The 20344-nt window shown below is 36.3% G+C and overlaps 2 protein-coding genes across 2 annotated transcripts; one reads left to right on the top strand and one right to left on the bottom strand.

The window, feature by feature from the left end:
* Window positions 1-1280: 1280 nt before the first annotated feature.
* On the top strand, window positions 1281-6777 carry LOC113771873 (subtilisin-like protease SBT5.3). The gene is made up of 11 exons (XM_027316422.1): window positions 1281-1361; window positions 1469-1584; window positions 1699-1796; window positions 1902-2060; window positions 3239-3347; window positions 4228-4756; window positions 4868-4965; window positions 5053-5298; window positions 5484-5598; window positions 5685-5904; window positions 6062-6777. Exons 1-11 carry the CDS (start codon window positions 1281-1283, stop codon window positions 6628-6630), a joined length of 2340 nt encoding a protein of 779 aa, XP_027172223.1. The 3' UTR covers window positions 6631-6777.
* A 1810-nt stretch (window positions 6778-8587) lies between these two features.
* Window positions 8588-14004, bottom strand: LOC113770002 (vacuolar cation/proton exchanger 3-like). Its single transcript, XM_027314347.1, has 13 exons — window positions 13926-14004; window positions 13681-13837; window positions 12678-12935; window positions 12523-12590; window positions 12129-12157; window positions 10953-11149; window positions 10641-10853; window positions 9967-10101; window positions 9649-9765; window positions 9511-9564; window positions 9305-9421; window positions 9124-9220; window positions 8588-9018 (listed from the first exon to the last, which is right to left on the bottom strand). The coding sequence occupies exons 2-13, from the start codon at window positions 13726-13728 to the stop codon at window positions 8996-8998; spliced, it is 1356 nt and encodes a 451-aa protein (XP_027170148.1). The 5' UTR covers window positions 13729-13837; window positions 13926-14004; the 3' UTR covers window positions 8588-8995.
* Between the last annotated feature and the right edge of the window lie 6340 nt (window positions 14005-20344).

The raw sequence follows: 20344 nt of genomic DNA, 5'->3' as shown, positions 1-20344 counted from the left end.
GTTTGCTGCTAATCTTATCCTTGGCAACAATATGAGCACAACAGTTTGTTTTCTATCTTTAAGTTTTGTGTTCTGAGTTTAATTTCCTTGCATATTCTACAAGATGCTTTTCCTGATTAGATATTTCTTCCCTACAGGGAGGGAGTTTTTCAGATAAAAAATTGCCAAACAATACATTCTTTCCATAGATAGAAAGTTAGCTGCTAATCTTATCACAAAAACACAGGAAGATGCAATTTGATGATCAAGATAGACCCCTAAACCTCTTCTGCTTTTTTTTTTTTTTTTAAGTTTTATCTCTATTTGGAGTCTTGTATTTGTTTCCCTGTGATTGACTTGTTACTGTCACATAGGTTTGTAATATTATGGGTTATAAATAGTCTGTAAATAAGATGAATAAAAATCACAGTTACAATTAAGTTGCATTTTCTCATTATTTTAATCACTTGCATATTGCAATCGATACAAGCAAGAATCTTTTCATATCTCTCCGATAAAATAACAATTTTGACGCAGAAACAATTACAAAATTGGCACCAGATTTTTTTCTCTATCTACACCACATTTACTTGTTGCCATTTCAGTTTGTGTATTGCTGTAATCAACCGGTAAAATTGAGATGAGGAAAAGATTCATTGAGTCAATATTGCAGCCTGTGTGTGTCCAGGGGCATTTCAAATCATGATGCTTCATTTTGAACAAGTGCTACACTTCTGGATTTAGTGACAAAGTTGTTTCAGGACACTTGAATGAGACTCTTCTTCTACGGGGCCTAATTTCGAAGACCTTGAAATCTTGTTTTGGATCTTTCAGCAGTGTAAATCTTGGCAGGGTTAAGCGTGAAGCAATGAGTTGTTCATAGTTTAGCTAAATTTGGGAATTAGATGGATAAGACTGATGGACCACCATATATACTTTACAATGCGAAAATTCGAGCTTGAAAGTTGCATGCTAAATAAGATTCCATTTCTTAATTATCAGGAAATGGGGAAAAATAAACAACTCTGTCTTCGAAGATATTACACAAGTAGGAGAATCCTAATTGGTTGATTTCTCCTTCATTTTCTCTTACGAAGATATAGAGATCAGGACAGGACAGTTATAATCGATTGTTTCCTCCTCCGTTTTCTCTATAAAACAAATAACTATAATAACTGCCACATAATAACTGAAAAACTATAAATAGCTACATATGTCTGGACTGGAGCATCCCTGAACAATTCTTTCTTGTGGGAGCACTAAAAGGAGGAGGAAATTAAGGTTTCCAAGAAAAGGAAGCAATGAGAACTATTGCTTCAACCCTTTTCTTACTTCCCCTTCTTTTTTCAGCATTATTCAGTCCCTCTTTTGCTACAAAAAAGGTAAATAAAAAAATCAAAATTTGTTTGCCTTTAATATATAACTCAGTTAGAATTATTTTGTTGAATTGAACAAAATAATTTTCTTCTTTTTAATTTATGTTTCGCAGCCTTACATAGTCTACTTGGGATCTCATTCACGTGATCAAAATGTAGAAGTCTCAGCTGTTGAATATGATAGAACAAGAGAATCCCATTATTCGCTTCTTGGATCATTCTTGGGGAGGTATGGAAGTGTGTATTTCTCATGAAGAAGCTGAAGTCCTTTGTTTTTCTTTTTTTCCCCTTAATTCAATGTCTAATGTCCTGCTTTTTATGTTTGAACTTCCACTAATAACAGCAGCGAAAAGGCAAAAGACGCAATTTTCTACTCTTATACAAGACATATTAATGGCTTTGCTGCAATACTTGATGAGGCAGAAGCTGCTGAGATATCAAGTACGAAATTTGGAAGTGCTTCTTCTTATGCTATTGTTTATTGGATAGCTGTTTTTATTCTACTTTTTGTGCATAAAGGTTGACTTGGCTTTCATGACAATTCAGAACATCCGGATGTTCTATCAGTTTTCTTGAGCGAACAAATCAAATTATACACAACCAGGTCATGGGAGTTTCTGGGGCTTGAGCAAAATGGCCAAATCCAGCCATCATGGGCTCAGGCAAGATTTGGTGAAGACACCATCATTGCCAATATTGACTCTGGTGAGTTGATTAGCTCCCTTGGATTTATTAAAAATTTGTTTCAGCAAAATGCATTCTTGATGACTTCGTCATTGAACCTGAGTTTATTCATAATTCATCTGGGAATACTAAAATGGAAAAACCATCTAGTTCTGGAATAATGCAAGTCATGTATCTTACCAATTGATCAATAGATATATCCAAATCAGCAGCCTGATGTGTAGTTAATAGGCAGAAATTTTTCTCAAGATTCTTGTGTTGTCTTTTTCCTTGTGCAATCAGAGTATGCAACTAATAACTTGCACGTAGAACATTGACTTGATTATACAACAGAATTACTTCTTACGTTCATCTCATTTTTGCCAAAGATGCACGCAAAAAGGTTACTCATAATAATCATCAACAGTATATGATTTTCGTTTTTCTAAATCTTGTTTATGGTGCTGGAATGACCTACCATCTAATCGAGGTAGTCATCGTCAAGCATGGTTGACTGTGCAGTCACTACAAATTTGCTTGTTTGAGAAATGCAATTGGCACTGTAACCCCTTCTAAAAATTGAAGTCGCATTCTGCATTACCATAGGGACAAAACAGGAGGAGATTTGGCAGTGACAATTTGGAAACTCGTAGCAGAAGTAGCCTGGTTGTTTAGCTGTGACTGGTTCAGATTTCCCTACCCAGTTTTTTGTACCCTTAATAATTTGGTGTGAAGTGTAAATAGTTGAGGCCATCAGAGTTGAACATTGAAAATATCTAAAAATAAAAGAGTATCCAGCATGTGCATCTGTAACTGGCTCCGCGCATTGTTCTGTCATCCTCGTACTTGGGCAGAAAACAATTTGACTTCCTCAGATGCAACATTTTCAGTTTGGAACGGTACCTGCAGGTCACAAAGTCTAAAGTTTCATCTCAAACAAACCTTTTGATGGATCATAGCATCCGCATTTGTGCATTTGCATAGCTAATTGGCAGGATTAATATGCTCATAAGTTGAAAAATGGCAAGAGTACAAGACATTAGCTCACAGGCCTCAACAAGATGGGATGAAATCAAAGATAACTTAATTGGCGATAGAGCCAAACCAGAAAGAAGGATCAGACTTCTTTCTTCTTACTTTTTTCTTCATTTCCGTTTAGCAATTGCTATCTCTTACTGGCTTTGTCCACCCTTATTCTTCCTTTTACGGGATTCAAACAGGTGTCTGGCCAGAATCAGAAAGCTTCAGTGATGAAGGATACGGACCGATTCCAGCAAGGTGGAGAGGAATTTGTCAAAATGAGAATGATTCAACCTTTAAGTGCAATAGGTCAGATTTCTCTTTTCACCTTGATCTCTTTATCTGTTAACTTTCATTAATTACTTTGTATCTATCAAAGCATCACAGTACAATTCTTTTTCCTTTAAAGATCCAGAGAAATTATTTATTTCATATCCTTTGAAAATTTAAAAAGGTTTTCATTTCTTATTAGTTGCAGATCCTATGTAAAACACATTATAGGAAGTTGAAGAGAACTAGATTTTCTCTGAGTCCTAGAAGACTCTTGGTTTGAACTACAATTGATCCTTCACTTGAAAAGGAGTAACTTTATTGCCTGAAGTCTCGATATCTATACTTCTGTATGATGCTTATACTTGAATGACAATGTGTTTTGGTCTCGATTAATTGAAATAATTACTACAAGAACATAAGAAAGTTTCAACCTTTAACAGAAATCATAGTAAATTGTAAAGTCAGTTAGTCTCTATTCTTACCGAAAGTCATCTTCAAGTTGAACCATATGGTTTCCTCCTAAACAGATAATTCCTAAAAGGATCCTCCACTAAGATTGCTTAAAAATCTAAATATTTGTTTTTTCTGTATCAGACAACTGGTACCTCAAAATTTGACCATTACCTATTTTTATCATGCACAATTAGTGAAGATTCAAGGAATTGCCAATGTAAATATTCTGGTTTTCTTCAAAGGAATTGGTTTCCTTTCTTTGCACTAAAATTTGGGGACTGAACTTCCATATCGGACTCAAACAACTAAAAGAAGTTCGGAGTTAAGAAATAACGCATTCTACTTTAATAAAACTTTTTCTGCTTTCACGAAAGCTAATCTCATAGGCCTCAGCCTACTTGAAGTCAAAATTTACTTCCACATAATATGCTCTGGTTGACTTTGTTGCCAACTATGTATGAAGGAAACTCATCGGAGCAAGATACTTCAGCGAAGGATTTTTTAGCATGCTGACACCAAATGCAAATAGAAGTGTTTTTAACTCACCACGAGACGTTGCAGGCCATGGAACCCATACCTTATCCACAGCTGGTGGTAATTTTGTAGCCGGAGCAAATTTATTTGGGTTAGGAAATGGAACAGCAAAAGGTGGATCACCAAGAGCTCGAGTAGCAGCTTACAGGGCTTGCCAAGGTGAAGGCTGCCAAATGGCAGATATTTTGGCTGCTTTCGACATGGCTATCGACGATGGTGTTGATGTGATTTCACTGTCAGTTGGAGGGGGAATAATCTCTGATTATACTAGAGGCATTGCGATTGCCTCGCTTCATGCTGTTAAGCGTGGCATTGTAGTTGTTGCTGCAGCCGGTAATGATGGTCCTAATCCTGATACACTAGACAATGATGCACCCTGGCAAATCACAGTTGGGGCAAGCACCATGGATCGACAGTTTCCTAGTTATCTTGTCCTTGGCAACAACTTGCGAATCAGAGTTAGTGTTTTTTTTTTCTTTTTCTCTTTTCTGTTCTTTTGTAACTGTCAGTAATCTTTATAGGCATTAGTTTGCATGATGCATTCGTTGATCAGAAATTATTCTCTACAGGGAGAAAGCTTCTCGGATAAAGTATTACCAAACAACACGTTCTTTCCAATTGTTCCTGCCAGATCTGTTAAAGCTGCCAATGCATCAGATCTAGACGCGTAAGCTTTTGAATCTGTTAGGACTCCTAAATGTGATTTGATTCCCTCATAACCTGCAATATATTTGATATTTCCCTTTTCTTGCAGTGATATATGTAAGGATGGAGCACTGGATCCTACTCTAGCAAAGGGAAAGATCTTGGTTTGCCTGCGAGGTGGGGGAATTGGAAGGCTGGACAAGGGCGTAACTGCTGCTATGGCTGGTGCTGTAGGATTGGTTCTTGCCGATTACAAGGGCTTGGATGAAGTTATCAGTGATGCTCATGTTCTTCCTGCTTTGGAAATCTCTTACGATGATGCAGAAGCAGTTAACGCTTATATTAATTCCACGAGGTAAGATGACATCCAATAACATTATCGTGTCATGCAACTGAAGAGGAACAATCCAACAGTAACATATAACTTGAAATTACTCACAATTCAAAAATAACCTGTTCTTTTTCATTCTAGAAAATTTACCAAAATATATCTGTTCTCCATTTCCTTTTTCTTTTCTGAATATTGAAATGTTTTGGCAGAAATCCTACTGCTTATATTACTCCCCCAACAACTGAACTGGGTATAAAGCCAGCACCAGCCGTGGCAAGGTTTTCAGGAAGGGGACCTGCTGGTGTCGCTCAAGACATCCTCAAGGTTAGTCAGTTGAGCCGCTAGATTACTTTGTCATGCCATGCTCCCTGATATCTTTCTAATACGTTCCTATTTTCAACGGTTGTCAGCCTGATATCATTGCACCCGGAGTAAGTGTGATTGCTGCTTACACTGAAGCACATGGGCCAGCATCTGATGGCTATGGTTTCGATAAGCGAAGAGTCCCCTATTTTGCACAAACAGGAACTTCGATGGCATGCCCTCATGTTGCTGGTGTTGTCGGCCTCCTCAAAACTCTCCATCCAGATTGGAGTCCGGCAGCAATCAAATCAGCTATTATGACCACTGGCAAGTCCTCACAACCCATGAACTTCAAAAAAAAAACCATTATACTATTGAACTCTCCATCCAAATTGGAGAAAAACCCTGTCTAAACTTTCACTCCCTGCACGCAATTTTATTATTGATCAGCATTTTGACATTTGGTTTCGAAATCACTTCACAGCAAGAACTCAGGATAACACTGGAAAGCCAATTACAGTGTTAGATGATCAACTTCATCCAAAGGGCACACCTTTTGCCTACGGAGCAGGACATATCCTTCCTAGCCGTGCTATGGATCCTGGATTGGTTTATGATCTAACAGACCAAGATTACTTCACCTTTCTATGTTCAATGGGCTATAATCAATCCCAATTTGCGTTCCTAGTAAACGCCTCAGCCACATGCCCGCCACCAATTAAGCTCTACAACTTCAATTACCCTGCAATAGCTGTTCAGAATTTTAATGATTCAGTCACAGTTACTAGGACCGTGAAGAATGTTGGTTCCTCCCCAGCAACTTACACCGTCCATGTTCGCAACCCTGCTGGATTATCGGTTGATGTTCAACCAAAAACACTTGCTTTTGCAACAATTGGTGAACAGAAAAGCTTCAATGTCACAATTACAGCGACAAAGGCTGGTGCAGCCAGAGAATATGTGTTTGGATCGTTAACATGGTTAGATGGGAAGCATTCTGTAAGAAGTCATATTGCAGTAAAGGCATTCTGTACGAAGTGTCCACCATATTGATTCCTAACCTGAACGGACCCTCCCGGTCATCGGTGGACTCGTTTCAGATATAACTCAACGTGACTCAGCTGATACTGACCGAGTACGAATCCATTGATCGCAAAAGTAACGGACAATGCCCATGAGACACACCAGCGGCATATTTTCGTTCCATTTTTTTCTTTTTTTCCTCTAGATTTGGAGTCATGCATGGACATGAACCTCCAAAATTGTCAATGACAACAGTAGAGTATGTTCTAAAGTAGCAACAGTATGCACCAGCAGGATTAGTATACAGACTCAAATAACAAGATATGAGACATCATCTCATTTCTTCTTGGCATACTAAACCAAGTCTAAAAATATTTATTTATTTATTTATTTATTAGTTTTATTGGAATCAGGTTTTTAGCAGTGGTATGATTTAAGAATTTGTGTTTCATTTGGTAATTTCTTGTGTAAATGATTTCTCTTACAACAAGTCTGATAAATTATAAATAGGACATTAATTTAAACTATTTTCTTGAGAGAGTCTAAAAGAATTTGTCAGGTTTTCTATTATGGTGTGACCTTTTTCATTGTTTGAAATTTCAATAATATTGTGAGTTGAGTTTATTATTTTCTTCTCTTCCGTATATATTTTGAGTGTTTGTTTCATCCCTTCAATTCTGTAACCCTGCACGGATTGATTATTATTAGAACTCTAAAATTTGGGCTCTACATTTCTGAATAAATTTTTTGAGAGTTATATGCATAATGACGTTATTCAACCATCTGTATTGATTTTCTTTCCAGTATTTTCAGGCTAATAAATCCTTCACAAGGGAAATAAATGACTTGGGTTGTGGGTATAAATCAAACAAATGTCAGGTTTGACCATTTCCCCTCAATAAAAGATCATCACGCAGTGATTCCATGACGACATTAGGAAAGATATGTGATTACAATTGTGGTTTGATACCAAATTAGCCACTTTGACCGTGAGATGGAAAGGGTCAGAACACCAGATGTGAGTAAAAGTAAGTCATTTTGATTATCAGAAGTAAGTCATTTTGAAAGTGAGATGAAAAGTGTCAGACTATACGAGTAAAAATTGCATTTTTTATTGGGTTAGAAATGCTACTGTATCCTACAGAGCAAAAATTTGATATCGTACAAAGTTTCTTTTCTAGTTCAATGAAATGTAGAAAATAATTAAGAGCTACTATTTGTGAACCATAATTGAGTTGTCAAAACTTAAGGACGGCAATAACTTAGTTGCTTCTTAGCCAAATATGTCCACAATGACAACAATTGTATGTCTTAGAGGATGGATGAATTTGGTGGTTCAGAAGGAGAGAGTGTAAATGAAAGATATCGTATTCGAGTACAGTATCTTTATTTTGTCCATCATCGTGTCTTATTAAAGCATTATTTACATATCGATAACAGTTTCGAATATGTCATATATCAATTCTCTTTCTCAAAAAATATAGAAGAAGAAAAGGGTATAAGCGCCAATATCTGTCATGAAGGGACTAAGTCATAACAAATGGGAAGCTATACGACTCAACTCCAACAAAATAACTTGGATACAGCTAGCTCTTTTAGTTACTTGAATATTTCCTAATTGTTCAGATCCATTTACAGTTATTGTTTCTGTGAACATAGTAGCTAAATAATCGCAACATGTTACATAGGTTAAGAAACAACATTTTGCCCTCCTTACCCTATTTTGCTCGGTATTTGCATGGTTCGAAAAAGGTATACATAAAGTATTATAATTCCTTGGTATTAATTTTGCTTTTGCTTTTATTTAGTAGTGATATTTTTCTCCACCTCAGTGCTTCGCCCAAAGTAAGCTAGTATTTTTATTCAAAAATAGCAGGAAAACACAATTACTAATTGTCTTTCTAATTTTACAGAATCAGATATATTCTTGCTTTCCACTACATACAATTAGTTAGAAGATACGTTCAAAAAAAAAAATACTTCCCACTTCTACACAATTGATCCCTTCAACATTTTTTTTTCTGGTAAGTAATCAAATTGTCAATGAAGCTCATCCGTACATTCTTGGATTGCCTCAACTCCATTTAATCCTTAATTTCAATCTACTTCATTAAACTATGTATACATTCAGTTTACACTGTTGTCTAACTTCTATGAAAAACACCATTCTCAACATCCAGCATCCTTCCACAGGGCAATAAAATCACCCAGCAGCTAGCTGCCTTAAAAGAGATGCAAAAACCTCATCGATATCTAGAAGTAAAAACTGACAGCAAAGAATGGTTCATCAATCATCATAACTCATATGAATTCAAGCAGGAATCTTCTGCTGTAGGATCAGAATCTGTAATCCAGCCTTCTTGTGACCATGAATATGCTATGTTGTGTAGACTTATTATGTCTTTTTGGGTTTGTCCTCTGCAGAATAATTATATTGTGTCATATTTCGAGCATCATCAAGAAAGCCCTTAGCAAAGCCAGCCTCCCAACACCCCCACCCCATTGTAAAGAGAGACAACTTACGTATGGATTTGGGGTCTATATGTACAAAGAAACTTGCAGCAACTATCAGATAGCAGAGAAGGAGCATCAACCCTTTAAAGTAATTAGATGTTCCCTCCTGCATGCAAGCACATATTAGATATTAAGTATCGAAATATTAATCAAGGAAAAAACACCCAAGCAATAGTTCAAAGAAGAATGCCTGCAGCATGAAGGCTACTACAAGCACAGTCATAAAGAGTGTGGCTGTCTCAAACAGCTGAAAGTTCAGATCCATAGGACGCCCCATTATCCACCCAACTACTACACAGAAGGGGATCTGCAATCATTGCAGCAAATATTACAATGCTCTTACATTTAGCAGTTCACCAATGAGTTTACAAACAATCTTATAAATTAACCACCTACCCCAAACATGGAAATCTGTGTCGAGGAGCCTATGGCTACTCCTAGTGAGATGTCCTGCAGGAATTTTGCGGGTACATTAGCAACTTTAATGCCAATCTGAACCTATGTCAAGTAAACGTAAACAAGTCAAGAACTCACAAGTTTGTCTTTTACTGCAAACATTACAGCTCCTGCATGTTCTGCTGCATTACCAACAATGGGAAGCAGGATGACACTTATAAAGGCCACCGGAATATTCATTGCAACAGATGCGCCCTGGAAACTGACTATGTAAGAATGCCTTACAAAAGACGAAGCAAGATAATATGGCAGGTATTTTAATAGGGCAAATACTGTGTGTGTTTCTTGTGCCATTTATGTCTCATCAAATCATAGGACATGTATGCAATGTACCAGGAAAAACCACAATAAATTTGTAAAACTTGAACTGTATAAAGACTGTAAACATGTATGAACCTCTATTGCATTAACTAGGTACTCGGATAGGACTGATATCCATACAGTCAAAATTGATAGCCAGCTAATTGATTCCCATTTCGAAATCTGAGGGGCTTCTTCATCATCTGAATTGCTATCATCCTGACTCTCTCCCTGAATGAACATAACGTCTTAGAATCAACACTTTGCTCTCCAAACAATAAGAAGAGAAGTAGAGTCATATGTAATGCATGTTACTATATCGAGCAAATCTCCAGCATTGACTCTGAAATTCCACTAAATACACATCCCATGTAAATCAGAAAACTTGCCAGCACAAAATTGGAGAAGGATAAATTAAAAAAGATAATCCAAGAGAATACCTTTGGAAACTTGTAAAATAACTTCATATACAGTAGTATAAATAACAGTATTATCTATAATTCTGAAGAGAAGATATTTGTCTAAAGTTCTATACTCTAGTGAACCGTCAATTTAACCCAATGACCATTCCTTCCCAGGCAGAGTTTAACAATTAGGCACCTAATTCACATATCTTGTGCATTCCGGTTCTTGGGCTGGGGAGGGGAGGAGGGAGGACATAGCAACATTATTGCATGGTCCATGCCTAGTCGCATGAAAGTCAAGAAAGGTGCCTAATGGTGCAAGATGGAAGAAACAATATATTATTATTGAACAAAAACAGCAATAACCTCATTAATTGGAGAATACATGTTCTTTTGGCTTGTCAGCTGGAAAAAAAGATAAGCACCATATGCAGCAAGCATAACACAGCTGCTAAACCTTGAAAGGGCCAACTCTGACTTCCCAAAATGTAACTCAGTTCGTGTGAAATGGAGGACAGCTGGGAACAACAGGCCCATTACTGCCATCAAGAGCAACCCCGAATTCATCACTGCATTTGCCTATCAAGTAAAATTTGGAAATTTTCAACTGTTCAGGCAGCCATGGAACAGCATCCCTAAAGGGATATTACAACACGTAAAATCAAGTAGTTGTCCAACCTTGTCAAACACTTGCTCCTTGTTCGAATGAACAATACCACCACCAAAAAATGCACAGCCGAGCACAAGCAACATATTTGACAGAATTGAGCCCAAAAGTGACTGCTGAACAACGCGTATCATGCCACTTCTCAGTGCATACATTGATATTATTAGCTCCGTTGCATTTCCAAACGTAGCATTTAGAAGACCTCCCACTGCAAAATATGGACCAAAGTTTTTGCTGATTAAAACGCTAATAAACATTGCACAGGAACTGAAAGCATTTAATGGAGAATACAAAATTGACATTGCCAACATCCATAGGTACCCAAAACACATGCAGTTAGTAGAGACTTCTCGCAATATTTGAACAAAACAATTTGAGAAATCAGTAATAGCACACAAGTCGGTTTATAACTTTCAAGAGTTAGTAAAGCTGCACAAAATAGATATGAAAATGGCTATATGAGTTTATGGGTACAAATTTCTTGTTTTAACCATGGGAAAGGCAATAAAAATGTGGCCAAACCACATTCAAGAAGGGGGATGCAGTGCAGCACAATATGCAAAACATGCTGGAAGGCAAAAAACATTGTATTAGTCTGAATTATCCACCGAGACCGGGGAGACATGCCATCAAACAAGTTGATGTGGTTGGTTGAAGTGGAACTGCAGGATAATGAGTTACTATTGTCCGTTGAGCCAGTTATGCCTCTGTTTGTGTGTCTCACTCTCACATCACATCATCTTAAAAACACAAATGCCAACCGTTATTCTATTTAAGACAAGAATTCCACCTCATCCACATAGATTACAAAGATGAAGAGGATGAATCTAGAAGGCAGATGGCATATAAATGATGGCAATGTCATTATCTTTGATCAGGCTAGTGAAGAAAGTCTTCATACAATATCATACACATAAAGGAAAACAGTAACATATAAGGCACAACAATAGTAGCTTATTAAAGAGAAGGGAAATAAGTTGTGAAGCTTGTACCTTTCCTTTCTACAGATCCTTTCGACATAGTAAGAAACATTTCAAAACTAGAATTCTTGAGCAAAACTGGTTATTTTTGGCATGACGTGAAAAGGAAAAAGTGGTCATCTATCCTGACATAGAGGAACGCTAACAACTAATAGAGAACCAACTAAACAGATAGCAAAGGATAATGTGAGCAGTTGGGAGAAGAACCTGTAGGTCCGGTGAAGAAAGCCAGCTGCCTACATAAAAATTAAGCTAACAATTGTCAGGCACTGAAAATTTGTCAGAGGCTGACAAAATGAACAAGAGCCTATGTTACATGGACTTGATGTCAAATTTGAAAATTCTTTGTAGTTGGTTACTATAAAACAGGTCCTGTATGTAGGAATAAAACAGAAGTATGGATTTGCACAAAATCTTCCTCTCTGCTATAGAGCACTATGTGATTTTCTTCTCAGGCCAAATGGCCAATGATACAGGAGCACATTGTATTCAGTCCAAAGGTCAAGCTAATGATGATCTGCCTCATTCATGTGATTAGCATATTAACACCCCCCAAAAAAAAAAAAAGTGAACATAGTCATAGGTTTGTAGTGAGCATTACTCTGTTGCCCAACCCAGTCGCTCTGCCAGAGGTATGATGCCTAGTAAGCTCAAAAGGAATACCCATCCCTGAAAAAGAGTTTACAAGATCAGGTGAATGGGAAAACTTACAGAAATTAGTTTGGTAAATGGTGGGAGAGCAAGAGACTGACTTACATGATGGCTTGTCAATTTGTCAACCAGTATTGCTAAAGGCCCACAAAGGACAAGTATATTTAGCTTATCAGATAAGAGAACAATTCTAATGCTGTTGAATGCCCGTCTAAGTATACATCTACAACTAATCTCTTCTACATCACAAAAATATCTGCGAGGAGCAGCATCAAGAGAAGATGTCTTTATAGAAATCATCCTCGGGCTGCTGAGACTCTCATCCTCAAGCTCAAGAACCGATCTTCCCTCTAGAGATCCCATCTGATGAATCAATATGCTTTTGTTAGATACTGTCACAGAAGCTCTGTCAAAATAGCTATAGAGCTCATCCGTTCTTCCTTTGGCCTCAAGTCAGTATGATACAACACAGCTTATTAGAAATTTGCTAGAAAAATAAATAAAATGTCGACGTTTACTGCCTGTTAAACATGGGGCATGCATACTTTGGTAAGCATGAAGGAAGCCTGATGTTAGCAGAAGCAGCAGCAATCCAAAATACAGTTGCGCAAGCCCCTTCCCCCTTGTTTCACTGACCTGAAAACTCATCCGATATTCAATTTGGGAGTGGCAATTGGTAGTTCTTCCACTATCAAACCCATTAATTCCTCTAGATTCACTTGATTGAGATTAATTGTTATAATCACAAACTCTAAATTTACCTTCTGCTTGGTGGAAAGAATTGAGAGCTAGACACAGCAGAAAAATTTTTATCTTTTTCATCAAGTAAACAACTAAAAATTCCTGAGGAAGTTTGTGAATTTTAAGAATAACAGTGCAGTGATTAAAGGACAAAACAGATGTTTTTTTCTTTTACTTCCCATGTTTACTCTTCCTATGTTTACTATCTTTCTCTTTCCTACTCCACTCTCCCAAATTGTGGCAATGCTAACAGAGTAATCAAAGATTGCATGCAAGTAGGACAATTCATAAGATCATTTTCTCCTTGAGACTTATAAATAGACACGTATAAATATGCAAAATAAAAGTCAAGATGGAAGAAACTCACCTCAAGGTGGGAATTGACCCCTGACATAGATGAGTTCTGATCAGCCATCTTCCTCTATTGTTGTCCTTGCCAGGCTGATCATAAAACCAACACTGTCCCATCTCCATACATGGGCATAACTGTTCCACAACCCAATTCACCAAATCCAGCAAGAGATCTGCACAACCCCATAAATTATGAAAATCCTTTGACCATCACTCCGATACAAATGGTATCAGAAATTGCCAAGAATCAATAGAAAATACCAAAGTCTACGAAAGAATATCCACACTACTAGTTACCAGGAAATTACACATGAAAACCGATGGTCCTCATACTTAAAACTTAAGAAAATGCCTGGATTGATAGAGACAGATGCAGAGAAACTACAGTAACAACAATTAATGGGAATCACACCTTAATGAAGTCAACAACTGCTGCATGTCTGTTCAATGTCAAATAATGGGAAAAAACTTTTGATTGGCCAGTCAGCAAAACCATCAAAAACCAAAATTTGATAAGACTTTGTTATTTTCTTCCTACTTTCTCATCAAAATTAAATCTTTTCTTTTTTTAGAAGTCTTTTTGATGCTTAAAGCGTAGTTTTCGTGGCAAAGGCGGTTGTTGTACGAAAATAGAGGTGCTTAAAAAGTTGGTTTTCAAAGCAAAAATCTGTAGAAAATGTGAAAGATGAAACTACATTCTAGGCGTTCGATGTATTCGACGCAAGGAGTAAAACATCGGATCAGTCCGTTTTTTTGTCATTTGGCACGGAACACTTGCTGCCTTCTCCTTTTCTGGCGGCAATTCTGCAGGCCATTTTCCATTGAGTTTTTGGGTCTATCTATTCTTTCCATCCTGCCTGTTTCTTCTAGAGTCCGTCCAATGCATCATGCATCAAAGTAAGAATTTTTTTTTTTTGGTTCAAATCAAAAAAGATCCTTAAGTAAGATTTTTTATTTTTTTTTTGGTTTCAAATCAAAGTAAGATCCTTAAGGATAAAAAAAAAGTTCGAGTATCCATGCAATTGAGGTTACTAGGTACCATCATTTTTTTCCTCGTCTTTTCTTATGAAAATGTACAAAAGATAGAAACAAATCACAAAAGAATTGCTGTATTTTCTAGTTCATCATTTTAGCATGAGGGAGGAGGGAAATGGATGTTGCAGTCACAGTCACCATAGTGCATGTTGCTCTTAGGGCATCCACAATGCTACTACACCTTGTGGAGTGTAATTCACATGTCACGTCAGCATTCCACTTTCTCCTCTTTTATTACACTTTCACTCACAATGAATTACACTCCATAAGGTGTAATAGCATGGGTCCACAATTAAATTAAATATTTATTTTAATAATGCATAACTCATATCTCATAAATATATAAAGTAATTTTTAAAAATAATTTTGTTACTTTTAAAAAATAAAGTACTAACTTTCATTAAATTTTTTATCTTTTGAATTTTTTATTTTCTAAAAATGATATTATTAATTTTTAAGTTTGAATAATATATCTTTTTCTATCTCTCAAAAATAATATATTGTTATTTTTTCAAAAATAATTATGCAAAAAATTAAACAAATATTTGATACCTCAAATGCGAAGATATCATAATAATCCATACTTAATTAATAATTCGAATGTAATTAGTTGAACTCCATAACATAATATTACATAATTTAAATCAAATAAAATACAAATAATAACAAAATGAATACTAGTTTTAAATGAATACCTCAAATAATATTACATAAAAATGATTGCTTTTAAAAATAAATTATTTGGGTCCCACAGCATCATGGATTACACGCATAGTGGATATTATGGGTGTAATCTCCATGACACGGCTCCAATACCGTGTCAATCCATTATGCGTGTAATCTCCATGACACGGCTTCAATACTGTGTCATGGAGCGAAGCCCCCCATTACACTACGCTGTGAATGCTCTCAAAAGATCATACGATTTGAATACTATTATTTTGGGGTTTGAGTACTTATTATATGTTATTTCAAACTATGTGTTGTAGCATCAAAATTTGTTGTATCAATTTATTGGAACAAATTGGCATAGAAAGCTACCAAGAAATTACTGAATCAAGTGCTAGCTTGCTTGCTAAGTACTACTTATTATGCTAAATTTGGCTCTTATCAAAAATGTTGCAACGCCTCCTGAAGACTTAATTTAGATGGCAGTGGCATTTTGTTCAGTGATATTAAGGTTCCGAGTTACCTAGTTCAATTCTCAAGTTCTCCCCTTTCTCTTTCTCGTCGTAAGACTTGAAATCTTTCATTACACACACATCGCAACATTGGATTTGTCGCTCTTTTGCCATACCAAGACTGATTGGATACATGGCCTTTACTGTTGCAGGGCCAACTAGCCCATGCAGTGAGTGACCAAAGAGGCCCAGCTTGATCTGGACCACTCATTTCAAAATTAAAAATCAATTGAAATAAGTGATTCAGATCAAGTCGGACCTCTTTGACTCATCCAGATTGGTCCAAGTTCCAACCATGCATAAACTGGTATCTTTGGAATTGGGCCTTACCCTCTCTTTAGAACACAAAACACGTATATGTAGACGTTGAGTAGTCGTTGATAAAAATCTAAATTATTTGCTATTATAAGTATTATTCTTTCTAATTTTTCTTTAATCTAAAGGTTTAAATGAGTTAAATCAAGCACAAATAGAGTCCTTCTCAGCTCGAATAGTGAATAATAAATTTGATTCTTATGATCAATTTATAATATTTAGGAGAGTTATTTATACTCATTCGAGAAAAAAATAAAATAAAATTGGAGCTCAAACTCAAGCTCTATCAACTAGTCATAATCAAGTACGACGTTATTAATTTTGCTAGTATATATATAAGGGGTATCGCCATCCTCGAGCCGTCTTTGAAAGTGAAACCGCACAACGAAAACGTCTTCCGCTGCCGGATACGGGGCGGGAACGGTCATCAGATTGACCGTTCCCAAGCGGTCTCCTCACAAGCAGAAAGGAATGGCAAGAAATGAACCACGTCAGCAGCCTTTAGCAGACTTCCAAAACGACGTCGTTTCAATATAAATGAAGGGAAAAAAAATAGATGACGGTGTTGACCGTAACGGACCGTCAGCACCAATGGCAAGCAAAGTCCCGCCTAAAATGAAACGTTCCCCAAGAAGAGCCCCACTTACACTCCCTCCCAAATGAAGCGGTTGCTGAAATTAACAAATGTAAAAAAATAGGGCAAGATTGGAGTGGAGGAACTAAAAGAGGAAACTAGAAGACGGGCAACAAAGTGCGACATTGGCAAAAGTTGTGGAACAGCGGCATCGTTGAAGGAAAATAAGAGCAAAGAGAAGGAAGAAGTGGTGGCGGAAGTAAAAGTTTTTGGTGATTGGGGTTTAATAAAAGAAGAAGAAAGTTGAACCCAAGTTTGAAAGTGGAAGATCGTGGGATTCGAAAGTAGTGAACGACCACAAATCAGTCAGGTAAAACATGAGGAAGCCTAGAATGATATAGTAATGCATGTAATTTGACCAAAAAGTGGAAAAACCTTACTTTCTGGATGTTGTTGGTGTACACTATGATGATTGTACAGAGGGATGGCACACATGCAAAATTTTGTGTATAGTAATTGATAAGTGCAGCGTGATAGGAGCATTACGTGTTAGCCTTTGATCGTCGAAACAGGATAGTGGGAAAGGAGGGGAAAATGTTGCGGCACAACCGCTTGAGAAAATGTGTGCATGGATTTGGGAGGGAGTTCGTAGGTGTAAAAAATTGGTGTACGTTCAAATTACTATATGCTGAGTAGATGTACAATATGTTGAGTGTGTGATACACTGCGTTATCAAATAGTCACAAGATAATTCAGTGAAGGATGGATCATACAGCATGCTGGCTAAAAATAATGTTATGGTATGTGAGAAAAAAGTGACATGGAGAAACATTGATATGGTGTGTTAAGTGTAAAGTATTAACATAAGAAACGTTAGTTTGGGATGGGTATGTTGTATTTGATATTTCAGATCTGTATGTCTAGTGTAGCAGTTGGTGTGTATGAACACAATGTTGGCTAAGTCTTACTTTTTGCGGACTAACAGGCACAGAGAAGAAATAGAGCACAAATATTAGTGTAAAATTGGTATGTCGTATTTTGATCGTCATTACTGTATGTCTATTATATTAGTTCAAGTGCATGAATACAATGTTAGATAAGTCATACATGTTGTCCTTTAACTGTTACATGGTTTGGATTAACAGGTACAGGACAGAAAGAGAACATAAATGTTAGATTGAAAATGGAATATGGTATTTGGGACTGCATTGATGTATGTTTATTGTAATAGGTGTTGTGCATGAACAAAATGTTGGATAAGTGTTACATGGTGTGGATTAACAAGTACAGAGAAGAAACAGAGTAGAAATGTTAATGTATAATTGGTATGTCATATTTGAGACTTCGTTGGTGTATGTTTATTGTATTCGTTGCTATGCATAAACACAATGTTAGATAACTGTTACATGTTGTGGATTAACAGGAATAGGACACAAATAGAATAGAATTGATCGTTTGAATTTTATATGTCATATTTGGGTCATCTTTGGTATATGTTTATTGTATTAGTTTATGTGCATGAACACAGTGTTCCATAAGTGTTACTTGTTGTAGATTAATAGGCACAGAGAAGAAACAGAGTAGAAATTTTAGTGTCAAATTGGTATGTCTTTTCTGGATATTCATTAGTGTATGTCTATTCTATTAGTTCACGTGTATGAACACAATGTTGGATAAGTCTTACATGTTGTTGGATAACTGTTACATGGTGTGGATTAACAGGAATAGAACAGAAAGAAAAGAGAAAAGGTTAGATTGAAATTGGAATGTCGTATGTGGGACTACATTGATGTATGTTTATTATATTAGTTCTTGTGTATGAACAAAGTGTTGGAAAAGTGTTACATGGTGTTGGATAACTGTTACATGGTATGGATTAACAGGCGCAGGCCAGAAAGAGGAGAAATATTAGATTGAAATTGAAATTTGCTTCCATTTGAAACTGCATTGATCTATGTTAATTGTATTGGTTCTTTTGCATCAACAAAGTGTTGGAAAAGTGTTACATGGTGTGGATTAACAGGCACAGGCCAGAAAGTGAAGAGAAATGTTAGATTGAAATTCAAATTTGCTTCCATTTGAAACTGCATTAATGTATGTTAATTGTATTAGTTCTTGTGCATGTTCACGGTTGTGTTGGATAAGTGTTACATGGTGTGGATGAATAAGTACAGAGAAAAAATAGAGTAGAAAAGTTAGTGCGTAATTGGTATGTCGTATTTGAGACTTCGTTGGTGTATGTTTATTATATTCATTGCTATGTATAAACAGGATGGCACGGATAAGAAGCAAAAGACGGAACAAGAGTTTAGACGAAAATGAAGGAATAGAGGCAGCGGGGACAAGTGAAGTTAGACAACCAGTTCCACCGCTGAATCCGTGGATGAAGTTTAGGTAATGTTGGTGTTTATTAAAAATAATAATGATGAGTAGAATGCACAGTTAATTGGTTAATATTGAATGTGTGTAGGAAGGAGTATCAAAGCACCGTTCCAGCGAAAGGCATTAAGATAACAGAGGTACGCATAAGAACTAAATAAAACATTAATTTGGAAAGTTGGGGCGCGGTAAAAGTAATCAACACAATCAGAAAAGGGTTAATATCAGAAACCTCCCTCTTGGTTTCTTAGAATCGCACCTAGCACCCTCCATGTTATCAAAATCACACTTAACACCACTAGAATGACAACTTTGATGTCATTGTCAGCCCCTCTATTTGAAAATAGTAGTAAAAAATGAAGTATAGGAGAAAGACTCTATTTTTGTTCCTCTTTTATCCATAACCCAAAATGAGTATACTTCGTAGGAGCAAAACAGGTATAAATCTTGATTTTTAGTATACGTAAATGATCATATAATAAATAATAGGATAGCATCAGGGTTGTAATAGGATTTGTATGAAACTGTAACCGAATTTGTTATTTTGTAGACCATGGAGTACGACGATATGTATCGTTTGGAGAGATGCGAGGTAAATAAGGTTGTTAGATCAATCATCCTTGAATAGGGTAACACGTTTTGAAAATTTTGTAATTTTGTGTAACACATTAGTGTACATATGGGTACAATACGTAATAATCGTATCTCTTATAATAGGTTTTACGGATAGTTCAATTAGAGTTACAATTTGTAAAAAAATATAACATAATTCAGAATAGTTATCAAAAAATTCTTAAAAGAATTTTCTGATTTTTTTTATCTGTTTTGGTATACAGTTTTGTTCTTAGTTTTGTAGTGGAGTATTGGTCTCCGTATACTGCATAGATTATTTTTAAATTATGGGCATTCAACTTTAGTTGTGGTATAACATTATTTATCCAGATTTTTTTTTGCCTCTGAATGAGTTAAGGTTATTTGTGGCATGGGGTAGATGTTGGTGATTTTTGAATAATTTGTTATCTTTTGATTAGGATAATTTGTCACATCCCACTGCCAGGGGTGCTAGGTGTGATAATATTAATTTGAGAGGTGTCAGATGTGATTAGAACAAAAGTCAGGGGAGGAATTATACTATTAACCCATTAGAAAATGATGATGACATTAGGAATGATTAACGATTATATGCATCGAATGCA

The sequence above is a fragment of the Coffea eugenioides genome, chromosome 5 (assembly GCF_003713205.1).
Source record: "Coffea eugenioides isolate CCC68of chromosome 5, Ceug_1.0, whole genome shotgun sequence".
Lineage (NCBI taxonomy): Eukaryota > Viridiplantae > Streptophyta > Magnoliopsida > Gentianales > Rubiaceae > Coffea > Coffea eugenioides.
This window is presented reverse-complemented; position numbering and strand designations above follow the sequence as displayed.